This window comes from Nicotiana tomentosiformis, chromosome 8 (assembly GCF_000390325.3).
Source record: "Nicotiana tomentosiformis chromosome 8, ASM39032v3, whole genome shotgun sequence".
Lineage (NCBI taxonomy): Eukaryota > Viridiplantae > Streptophyta > Magnoliopsida > Solanales > Solanaceae > Nicotiana > Nicotiana tomentosiformis.
Window position 1 is genome coordinate 60,391,817 of NC_090819.1, and position 11,942 is coordinate 60,403,758.

The 11,942-nt window shown below is 39.0% G+C and overlaps 3 protein-coding genes across 3 annotated transcripts; 2 read left to right on the forward strand and 1 right to left on the reverse strand.

The window, feature by feature from the left end:
- Window positions 1-340: 340 nt before the first annotated feature.
- On the forward strand, window positions 341-931 carry LOC138897546 (uncharacterized). The gene has a single exon (XM_070183526.1). It carries the CDS (start codon window positions 341-343, stop codon window positions 929-931), a length of 591 nt encoding a protein of 196 aa, XP_070039627.1.
- A 369-nt stretch (window positions 932-1,300) lies between these two features.
- LOC138897547 (uncharacterized) lies at window positions 1,301-1,813 on the forward strand. Its single transcript, XM_070183527.1, has 2 exons — window positions 1,301-1,546; window positions 1,661-1,813. The coding sequence occupies exons 1-2, from the start codon at window positions 1,301-1,303 to the stop codon at window positions 1,811-1,813; spliced, it is 399 nt and encodes a 132-aa protein (XP_070039628.1).
- Window positions 1,814-8,828: 7,015 nt separating this feature from the next.
- On the reverse strand, window positions 8,829-11,700 carry LOC138897548 (uncharacterized mitochondrial protein AtMg00810-like). The gene is made up of 3 exons (XM_070183528.1): window positions 11,411-11,700; window positions 9,596-9,784; window positions 8,829-9,513 (listed from the first exon to the last, which is right to left on the reverse strand). The coding sequence occupies exons 1-3, from the start codon at window positions 11,698-11,700 to the stop codon at window positions 8,829-8,831; spliced, it is 1,164 nt and encodes a 387-aa protein (XP_070039629.1).
- Window positions 11,701-11,942: the final 242 nt, after the last annotated feature.

Consider the following 11,942-nt stretch of genomic DNA (forward strand, 5'->3'; position numbering starts at 1 on the left):
CAAAGAATGCCACAAATCCTTCGACAAAATCAAGGAGTATTTATCTAAACTGTCCGTTCTGGTCCCACTAGAACCGGGAAGACCTTTGCTTCTTTATTTGTCCGTGTTAGATGGGGCTTTCGGTTATATTTTGGGACAACATGATAAGACTGGAAGGAAGGAGCAGGAGATATATTATCTGAGCAAGAAATTCACGCCTTATGAAGCTCGGTACTCTTTGTTGGAATGCACCTGTTGTGCTTTAACATGGATAGCTCAGAAGTTGAGACATTACTTTTGTGCATACACTACATATCTCATATCAAGGATGGATCCGCTAAAATACATCTTTCAGAAACCCATGCCTACGGGTAAGTTAGCAAAGTGGCAGATATTGCTAAGTGAGATCGACATCATCTATGTGACTCAGAAGACAGTCAAGGGGCAAACATTAGCAGATCATTTGGTAGAAAATCCCATAAACGGAGAATACGAACCATTGAAAATGTATTTTCCCGATGAGGAGGTGTCGTTCGTAGGAGAAGATATCACCGAGGCATATGATGGTTGGAGGATGTTTTTCGACGGAGCAGCAAACTTTAAAGGAGTAGGCATCATAGTTATCTTAGTATCAAAAATCGGTCAACACTATCAGGTATCCGCAAAACTCAGGTTTCCATGCACCAAAAATATGGCAGAGTATGAGGCCTGCATCCTGGGACTCAGATTAGCTATTGACATGAACATTCAAGAGTTGCTGGTAATCGGAGACTCAGATCTTTTGGTGCACCAGATTCTAGGGGAATGGGCTACGAAGAACACCAAAATATTGCCATATTTGCACTATGTACAAGGGTTAATCAAGAGGTTCACAAAGATAGAGTTAAAACATGTTTCAAGAATTCAAAATGAGTTTGCAGACGCATTACCCACTTTTTCTTCCATGATATAACACCCATATAATAATTTCATCGCTCTTATCCCAATAGGAATTCATAAGTAGCCAGCTTATTGTGCTCATGTTGAAGAAGAGATTGACGGAAACCCGTAGTTCCACGACATCAAGAAGTACTTGAAAAAAGGAGAATACCTAGAGAGTGCTACCCACACTTAGAAGCACACACTTCGAATATTGGCCAACCATTTCTTTCAAAGAGGAGGAATTCTGTATAGAAGGACTCTTGACTTGGGATTACTGCGATGTGTCGATGCCAAGGAGGCATCCAGATTGCTCGAGAAAATACATGCCGAAACTTGCGGACCCCACATGAATGGTTTCATTTTGGCCAAGAAGATACTAAGAGTGAAGATATTGAAGAAAATGGTAGATAATTACAAAGAATGGCACGAGAAGCTACCATTTTCTTTACTCGGGTATCGTACCACAGTTCGTACATCAACTGGGGCAACTCCTTACCTACTGGTTTATGGTACTGAAGCAGTTATTCCCGCCAAAGTGGAAATTCCTTCTTTAAGAATCATACAAGAAGCCGAGCTCAGTGATGCAGAATGGGTACGAAGCCGGTATGAACAACTAGCTCTCATTAATGGAAAAAGAATGAACGCGGTATGTCATGGCCAACTCTACCAGAACATAATGGCAAGAGCTTTCAACAAAAAGGTCAGGTCGAGGCAATTCACGTCGGGGCAGTTGGTACTAAAGTGAATCTTCCCACATCAGGACGAAGCAAAGGGGAAATTCTCACCCAACTGGCAGGGCCCTTACATGGTTCACCAGGTATTGACAGGAGGAGCACTTATACTTACAGAGATGGATGGAGAGATTTGGCCAAATCTTATCAATTTGGATGCAGTCAAGAGATACTATATTTAAGATTATGTTTGCACTTTCTATTTGATATAACTGAACTACGCTTGACCTGATTCCCGTTTAAGAGGGGATACATAGGCAGCCCTGTGGGTTCGGTCACATCACAAAAAAATCTTCATTTTCCCTATGGTCAGAAATTGGGGCAAGGTCTTGAGTTCGCCCGATCTCATCACGTTTGGAACCGCCAAGGAATGTGTTGTCGGAATTATGCATTTAAACTAGGGAAGAATTTTGAGGGATATCCTCAAAATTCCGAAGCAAGGAGGTTGCAATATCTCAAAATGCGTCACAGTCATCAATTCATCAAAATTATTTGATCTAGTGCATTATCACTACATTTCTACAAATAATTTGTCAATTGCATGCATGTTTTTCGAAAACTTTTGTTTCTATAGCAGCCAGACGTTATCCAGAGTGACTCAAGTAGGGCCTTAAGACAAGAGTAAAGGCGAAGCAAGGAATCGAGAGCACAAACCAACCTTTCCCCTGCAAAGCTCACGATTTTTCTTTGGATGCAGGCACAATGAACATAATAGGAACGTCCGCAAATATATAAACACAACAGGATCACTATCTTCACAACAACAAGAATTGCCAAACGCAAACGCATCAAGATAAGAAATGCTTTATCCTCTCGCACTTAGTCATTTCTTTTTCTCGCATAGGTCTAAGCGCTGCCCTCATCATTGCATAAGGCTAAGCACTTCCTTTCTTTGCATGAGACTAAGCATTGTCTCCATACCTTGCATAAGGCTAAGCATTGCCTCCATTACTGTATAAGGCTAAGCACTGCCTTTCTTTGCATGAGACTAAGCATTGTCTCCATACCTCGCATGAGGCTAAGCATTGCCTCCATTATTGCATGAGGCTAAGCACTGTCTCCATTATTGCATAAGGCTAAGAATTGCCTTTCCTTGCCAGAGACTGAACACTGTCTCCATTCCTTGCATGAGGCGAAGCATTGCCTCCATTATTGCATAAGGCTAAGCACTTCCTTCCTGCATGAGACTAAGAACTGCCTTCCTTGCATGAGACTAAGCAATGTCTCCATTCTTTGCATGAGACTAAGCATTGTCTTCAATACTGCATACGGCTAAACATTGCCTTCTTTGTATGAGACTAAACATTGTCTCCATCCTCTGCATGAGACTAAGCACTATCTCCACATTGCATAAGGCTAAGCACTGCCTTTCTTTGCATAAGACTAAGCACTGTCTCCCTTCTTCGCATAGGGCTAAGCACTGCCCTCATCTCATACAAGAATAAGACTTGTCTTGTCTCGTCCTCACATATGACTAAGCATCACCTTTTTTCTCCATCAAACGATCGATATTGCCATATGTTTGCATTTCATGGGCTGAAACATCGTCACATTGTCCCAAGGCGTCATAGTCTGAAGGCACCATCCTCATAGCTTGAAGACACCATTTTATGGCCTAGGGATCTCTCGAAACTGCACATCATTATTCAAAGGTGTCATAGTCTGGAGGCATCATCCTCATAGCCCGAGGACACCATTTCATGGCCTATGAATCCCTTATCATATGCTTCATGTCCCAGGACATCATGGTCTAAGGACATCATCCTCATCGTCCGAAGACCACCCTCATGGTCCGAAGGGAATTTGCATCATGTTTAAATTTTCGCAATAACCTATATATATATATATATATATATATATATATATATATATATATATATATATATATATATATATATTCACGTGCATCGTGTTTTAAGTTTTGCAGGTAACTCAGGAGGTAACTGTTCTACAAACAGGAGTAATTTTCACTCTGATTTCCGTTCACAACGTTCACATTTAGCTACCTCAAATGTAACCGATGATCAACAATTGATTACCCTTTGTTCTATAATCGTTCAAATATTTTCCTGATACATCCGTAACGTTCAAAATTGCATCCATAGCTCCACCTAAAATTATTTGTTACCAGCAACACTACCCTCTTGTAATAACTCCATCGGGTTCGTTCGCCGTTGGATCCAAAACTACACACGGCCTAATTCCCGTAAAACCAGGGATATGGAGGCAACTCAAGAACCAGGGTTCATCCCCCTACCTTTTCAAAACATATCATTCCTCACTCACTTCGGACTAAATTGGTCATCATTTTCTTTACCCGTCAACTCTTTCATCATTCCCGGGTAAAGATGGTGTTTGTTGATATCCAATTTTGTCCTTATATTTTTCAAATGGTATATATACTCTCAAAATATCATTTTGCATTATTATCTAATTTACAAGAGTTGTATAAGTACTTTCTATAATATTTTCATAATTTTCAAAGCTTTAAAATTAATTTTTCTTGTGTTTAAATTGTTTAAATTTTTATTAATTATTTTAAAATTATTTTGTGATGCTTTAATCATCCAAATTTATTATTTACACCCACATGTATGTTTTAAAATATTTTTACTTCATTTCATATAATTATATTTGTATTTTTGAGCTATTTACTTAATTTTGCAATAACATCCTATATTCTATACACGATCGTATTTATTATATTATTTATACTAAAATAGCATTTTTTATATTTTTATAATATTAAGCTATTATTTTTAAGTATTTTACTGCATAAATAATATTTTTTATTATCTACTAGTCATTTTTATAATTTATTTTGGATGAATTTAGTGTATTTAATTTGTAGCCCAATTTTGAGTTAATTTTCGGACCAAACAAACCCAAATCACTGGTCCAGAGATCCCAAATCCATGGCCCAATCCCTTTAGCCCAAAACCAAATGACACATTTAACCCAACCCGATCACGAACCGTTAAACCAACCCGCCCCGCTCGATTTTTAATCTTGGCCGTTGATCTCTCAAAATCAACGGCCCACAACTACCCTACCACTTTTAATTACCCAACCCCAAACCCTAATCCTCATTTTCCTAAGACCGTCGCCCCCATTTCCCTCGCCTCTCCTCCTCCCTCCTTCAGAAACCCTAGCTGTCTTCACCTACCTTCTCTGAATTCGATTAATTCATGGATTCCTACCATGATTCACTTACGTTTTATAGATTATCTCGTTGTTCCTTACAAGACTATGGTATTACATAATACTTGCCCCATTTTTGGCAAGTACCAATCTTCTGAATCAAGAGAAATCAGACTCGCTCCTCAAGATTCAGACATTTTTTCGTCTATATACATTCATGGCAAGATTATATGGGTCTGATTTACCAAGATTTTTCGGCCAATCTGAGATTCTGGGCAGAACTAGGGTTTGCCTGATTTTTCTCCTAATTTGGTTCTAAATCGATTCTGCATGCTCTCCTTTCATTATTTTGTGTTTGATTGATTATGTTTCCTTGTTTGTTCATTTAATTTTGCTACTATATAAACCATTCCCCAATCCCTCTAAAACGGACCTCATTTTACTGTGATTACTCTCACTATTCTTCTCTTTCACTCACTCACTTATTCTGTTACACTCGAATATTTTCTGAAACTGTTGAATTCTTGGCCGGCTGAAAGCCAAGGTCATAATACCATTAAATGACCTCCTCTGGTGCAAGCAGTGCTCGGAGCCCTTCTCGAGGCTCTTGTGAAGTCTGAAGAATCGGGGATTTGGGGTTCCATTGTCCTCTTTCAATTGCTGCTACTGAATCACTATTGATATTCTAAGTTCCTCACTCTTTTGCTCGCTTAGTTTTGCTACTGGTTAGTGTCCCTGACTCTTACAATTTTAACTATTTTCCTTTCTGTTTGTCTATGACATGTGTGTTCTATGTGCCAACACTGTTTGAACTTTTAGACAAGAATGCCTTAAGCTTCTTTGTTATTTGAGAATTTCTAGCACTGTATTGTTGTATGCTATCTGTAATTCTATTATCTCAATGATATTCTGCAGTTCCATGTTCTCTAGTATCGAACATGATAGGTTTCAACATGTGTAGTATACTTTCACTCTGTGTAATTGATTCAAATGGTTTCTGGCCTTCTTAGGTCCTATCTGATTGGTCATGCTCATGTTAGTCTTGATGTCGTGTCTTTGGCATGTTATGAGTTCACATTCATGCCTTGAATTTCTGGGACTTTTGTAGAAACTACCTGCCCATAGTGTGCTTTAATGAACCCCTTCCTACTAGATCCTTCATGTGTAATCTTTTGTTTCATGCAAACTGATCCTTGACTTTCCCATGTTATAGCATTGTCTTGATTTCTAGCCAAGCATGTTGGTTTGCGATTTGTAACTCTAATAATTGTGTTCCTTGACCTATCAATCCTTCACTCTTAGTATTTAATTCTAGGATAAATACCAATATGTAATTTTTATCTCATGTAGGGTTGACTGACATGAATCCTAATGTCTGCTTGTCCTGTTAGCCTATAATTGACATGTGAGTTCTTTAGAATCTTTGTGCTATAGTTAATGTCCATCATGTTAAGTTTCATGATCAACTAAGTGATGTTTGCCCAATTGTGCCCACAGGGCTTTAATCAATAAAAAAGGTCTTGACTTTTTAATTTAATAGATTCCAGTTCCTTTTTAAAACATTTGAGTAATTACAAACTGACTTTTGAGAATTAGGGTATGATATGAAGGACTTATTTAACAAATTTTGTTTTAATTTGAAAATGTCTCTAGGGCTTACGCCTCACTACAAAAACGCGCCTAAAACGCTCGGGCCGAACGCCCTTGAGACTTTCGCCCCAAACCATCGCCTCGGGGCATTTTCTGTGCGCCTCTCCCCAGGGCTCGCCCCGAAAACGTCTTTTATAATACTGCTCCTGCCTAATTAATTTTAATAGTATAAGATTTTCATGAAATAATTCAATATTTGGCTGGTCACATAATAAAAAATAATCATATATAATTTATGCAACATTTGATTCGCATAAGAAATTTTTTTATCTTCGTATAACAAATAAAACATTTGTAGTATTTAATAATATATGCAATAAGTTATACTTGAACCAATGACTTATTTTATATGGTATATAGTGTGATAAAAGTGCATATTAGCAAAATAAATTAAACTATTTAAGGAAATAATTCTTCCATCGCTAATTATATAATTTTTTATTTCTATTCACTACATAAATAATTATTATTTCCTTTCCCCAATTATTGTAGAGCATTTTCCTCTTAGTTTGTCCAAAATAATAATGATACAATTCTATATTAGAAATAATTTAATTTTAAAATTCTAGTATGATTCTTAATGAGGTAATTTATAATCATACAAAAATTTATAATTTATTTTAAACTATATTTTTTTAGATTCTATATGAAATTAAATAATGCCACATAAAATAAACGAGCGGAGCAATATATTACTTAATTTGTGGGAATGCGAAGCAAACGTCCCGCATGTGATACAGTAATACAATCACAATTACGTGACATCTCCAAATCCATAAAATTAAAGTTTGATTGACAGAATAGGATTAAGATGAGACTTATCCTCTTATCCGGAAAAATTGTAGACCCTAGGACCGACCCGACCCTGTTACCAAACAATCAGGCAACAGTGGGGTTCACAACTCACAAGTGGGTTTCTGCTGCAGCTGCACCACACAGACTCAATAGTGCACTCTCGCATCACTCTACCACGTGAGGAACACGTATGGCCCAGGTGTACAATGGACATGTCAATCGTCCTGAATAATCATTTGCCTTTGACTTGCAAGAATTTTCGTGATGACTGTAGGGGGGCGTGTCCTTTAATGACTACTGTTGCGGCCCATTAGATTTTATTTTCTGTTTCTCTTAGACATGCCAACTAACTAGTTTACATGTTAGATTTTATACTTATGAAGGTGATGAAAACTTGATGTGTCACCCTTCCATATGGTGCCACGTGTTCCATTAGGGTTGCATAATACGTGTATCCAATCTATAATACAAATTTCTTTAAAAAAAATTAAATTACTCCAAAAAAAATTTCTTTTCTCATTCCATTTTGGGTAATTCTTTTTGGGCTTGATGGTCACGCCCAACTATGCTCATAAAAAAGATCAAGCGGTCGTTTATAATCTGGTTTTAGAATCCAAAATCGAACCCACATAAAGCTACGAGGCATTTTAGCTAACTTAATCACTACATATCTAAGTATAACAAAAGGATCAATTATATTTGAGTTTTCTAAATATTAACTAGCTAACTGAATTAAAAATAACCAAGTAAGAAGCTAAACTAAAGCGGTAAAATTTTGAGAATTTGCAGATGATTAGAAGCCTAGGTAGAGAATCCCCTAATTATCGGGATAATTCTGGGTAAACTCCTGAAACTTTGCTAGCCACTATTCTATTAACCTTGGACTTAAAATCATTCGCTAGAGTTTCTCAACTATAATCGGTTCTGTTCTTAACTACTTTTTCTAAAATAATTCAAGACAATAAACTCGTCCAATTCTAGGTCCCAGTCTGATCAGGATATCCCTATAATAATTTCAAATTGGGTTAGTTGATCTCTCAAGTTAACCCAAAGTTGTTTAAAAAACTCGAACTTGTATGTCACAACCCAAATTCCTAACAAGGCCATGATGGCACCTCGCTAGACGAACCAACAAGCTTAAATCACGATTTCAAATATCACAATGTAACAACAGAGTTTAAAAATAGATAATAATAAAACATCAATATAAATTTGATAATACATGTACGAAAATAACCAAAGTACACCTAAGAACGAGTATTACGATGTCATGAGCTATCTAACTGGATCAAATACAACTGTCTAAGAGACAATATATATCCTATCTAAATGAGAGATAGGTGACTCCAAGGCACTGCGAACGATCAAGTAGCTCTACGTGAGTCTTCAAGAAAGCACTCCAAGATAGACTCATAGGTCCCACTAGTATCAGGTATTGATAAGAGTTTGCCAATCCTCTATGTATCTATTACATGATCACGGCGTGAATATATACACACACATATGAGGCTTATGAGTCCTAACTAAACTACAACACTTGGACACCAAGTAATGAACTATCCTAAATACAACAGGCTACATATAGTTCCAGGTATAGTAGGATTCTACTCTTTACACACCCCCTAAAGTTGAGCAGGGTTGGCAAGCATGGTCAACTTTTCCCTTAAACTCTTTGGTGAGCACATCTGCAATTTTATCATTTGAGCTAATATAGCGAACTGAGAGTGCTTTGTTCTTCACTTTATCTCTAACAAAATAAAAATCGATCTCCATGTGCTTGGTTCGAGAATGAAAAACTGGATTAATAGTTAAATATATTGCACTAAGATTATCACACCATAACACAGGAGTAAACGAAGAAAAACAACTAATTTTCCGAAGTAGAAACTCCAACCATGTGAGTTCGGAGGCTGCATTGGCAAGTGCACGATACTCTACCTCAGTGCTCGAACGAGATACTGCACATTGCTTCTTTGATGCCCAAGAGATCAGATGAGATCCAAGAAAAATAGCCCAGCCACTGGTGGACTTACAATTGTCAATAGAACCACCCCAATCTGCATCACGATAGCCATGTAAGAGAGTGGATGGTTGACGAGAAAAATGTAGGCCATGCGATAAAGTACCCTTAAGATAACGTAAAATTCGTTTAACAACAACCAAATGAGAATCCAATGGGTTGTGTATGAACTGGGACACTTTATTCACGGCAAAAGCGATATCCGGGCGCGTGAAAGTGAGATATTGCAGTACACCAACTGTACTTCTGTATAAGGTATCATCATGAATGGATTTCCTTCAGTAGCAGACAACTGACATGGTGCAGTAGATGGCATGGAAATGGAAGTACAAGAGTCCATTTGGTATCATTGGCATACTTGCTTTGAGACAGATGCAAACCAGAAGAATCCCATGTCACCTCGATTCCCAGAAAATAAGATAGTCGCCCAAGATCACGTACAACAAATTGTGATTGCAAGCGGCCTATAAGAGAGATGATGAAAGTGGGACTAGTGCCTACCACAAGGAGGTCATCAACATAGACTAAGCAAAACAACTTCTCTTTCCTAGAGGAGAAGTAGAAAAGGGAACAATCAGTCTTAGATCCAGAGAAGCCATATGAAAGTAAAGCATCTGTCAAACATTTGTTCCATATACGAGGGGCTTGTTTAAGCCCATATAGAGATCGCTTGAGTAGGCAGACATGGTTAGGATAATTTGGATCACACACTATCTCGGCCGGTATACCGAATCGGCAAATTATGTGATCCCAAATGAAGTCGATGACTTCTTTTTCCCGGACCTTCTCGAACGCTTGAGCTTCGACCCACGTAAAAAAATAATCAGTCATAAATAGTATAAATTGAGCCTTACCGGGTGCCCACGGCAGGGGATCGATAATGTCCATTCCCCATTACATGAACGGCCAAGGTGACAGGACCGAATGTAATAGCTCCCTAGGTTGATGGATCATTAGCGCATGCCTCTGACAACCGTCGCATCTCCGTACAAAGTCCTTCGCATCTTTCTCCATGTCGATCCAGTAATAGCTAGCTTTGATTATCTTACGAACCAAAGATTATGCCCCTAAATGATTCCTGCATGTGCCTTCGTGAACTTCCCTTAAAACATATTCGGTGTCCCCTAGCCCCAAGCATATGGCGAGTGGGTCATCGAACGTTGTTCTGAACAGAGTACCTTCAGACAGGCTAAACCTGGCTGCCTTCGTGCGCAGAGCTCTCGATTCTTTAGGATCCGAGGAAAACTTCCCAGTCTTCAAGTAGTCTATATACTTGTTTATCCAGTCCCAAGTTAAACTCGTTAAGGTTATCTTGACATGACCTTCTTCCACTGCTAATTTCATAAGTTGTACGATCATTCCCGAGCTGAATTCATCATCATCAACCGATGACCCCAAGTTAGCTAGAGCATCGACTTTACTAATTTCATCCCGGGGTACGTGATGTAAGGTCCATTCCTTGAATCGATGCAGCATTACCTGTAATTTATCCAAGTACCTTCGCATTCGTTCCTCTTTTACTTTGAATGTCCCGTTGACTTGATTTACCACAAGGAGGGAGTCACACTTAGCTTCGACCATTTCGGCCCCAAGGCTTTTAGCCAATTCGAGACCTGCAATCATGGCCTCATACTCGGCCTCATTGTTAGTCAATTTCACAGTTCTAATAGATTGCCTAACTACGTTACCCGTAGGCGGCTTCAACACGATGCCAAGTCTAGACCCCTTTGCATTCGAGGCACCATCCGTAAAGAGGGTCCAGATTCCCGAGGAAGTCCCCGAGGTTAACAACAATTCCTTTTCGACTTCAGGTATTAAGGCCGGTGTGAAGTCGGCCACGAAGTCTGCCAAAATTTGAGATTTGATGGCGGTTCAGGGTCGATATTCGATATCGTACCCGCTAATTGTTTATGGACCATTTGGCCAATCGGTCCGAGAGCTAGGGTTTGTGCATTATGTTCCTTAGTGGGTAAGAACAACACAAATGGGATGGCATTGAAAATATGCCTTCAACTTTCTGGAGGCGCTTAGCAAAGCGAGCGCCAATTTCTCTAGACGAGGTACCTTTTTTCGGCCTCGCCTAGAGTCCTGCTAACATAATAGATAGGAAATTGCGTACCTTCCTCTTTCTGGATAAGACTCCACTTACCGCTATCTCGGATACGCTAAGTACAGGTATAACTGCTTGTCTGCCTTTGGAGTATGAAGCAAGGGTGGACTCAAAAGGTACTGTTTGAGTTCTTCCAAAGCTTGTTGGCACTCCTGGATCCACGAAAAGTTATTCTTCTTCTTCAATAACGAGAAGAACCAATGGCTCTTATCGGAGGACCTTGATATGAACCAACCCAGGGCGGCTATGCGCCCGGTTATTCTCTGACCGGCCTTGACATTGTCCACCACAGTGATGTCTTCTATAGCTTTGATTTTGTCGGGATTGATCTCGATCCCTCGGTTGGACACCATGAATCCAAGGAACTTCCGGGACCTGACCCCGAATGCGCATTTCTCCGGGTTCAGCTTCATATTGTGTTTCTTCAGTACGTTGAAGGTTTTCTACAAATGTTCCAAATGGTCCTCTGCTCGTCGGGACTTAACTAAGATGTCGTCAATGTAAACCTCCATTGATTTCCTATTTGTTCTTCGAACATCCGGTTTACTAGGTGTTGATAAGTGGCACCATAGTTTTTTGGTCCGAACGGCATTAC

Coding starts and splice junctions, on each gene's coding strand:
- LOC138897548 (XM_070183528.1), bottom strand. CDS start 11,700: ATGGTGTCCAACCGAGGGATCGAGATCAATCCCGACAAAATCAAAGCT. Junction 9,785..11,410: donor GCAGACAAGCAGTTATACCT/GTACTTAGCGTA, acceptor CTTCTCCTCTAG/GAAAGAGAAGTTGTTTTGCT. Junction 9,514..9,595: donor TTGCATCTGTCTCAAAGCAA/GTATGCCAATGA, acceptor CTGCTACTGAAG/GAAATCCATTCATGATGATA.
- LOC138897546 (XM_070183526.1), top strand. CDS start 341: ATGCCTACGGGTAAGTTAGCAAAGTGGCAGATATTGCTAAGTGAGATC.
- LOC138897547 (XM_070183527.1), top strand. CDS start 1,301: ATGGTAGATAATTACAAAGAATGGCACGAGAAGCTACCATTTTCTTTA. Junction 1,547..1,660: donor ATGGAAAAAGAATGAACGCG/GTATGTCATGGC, acceptor TTCCCACATCAG/GACGAAGCAAAGGGGAAATT.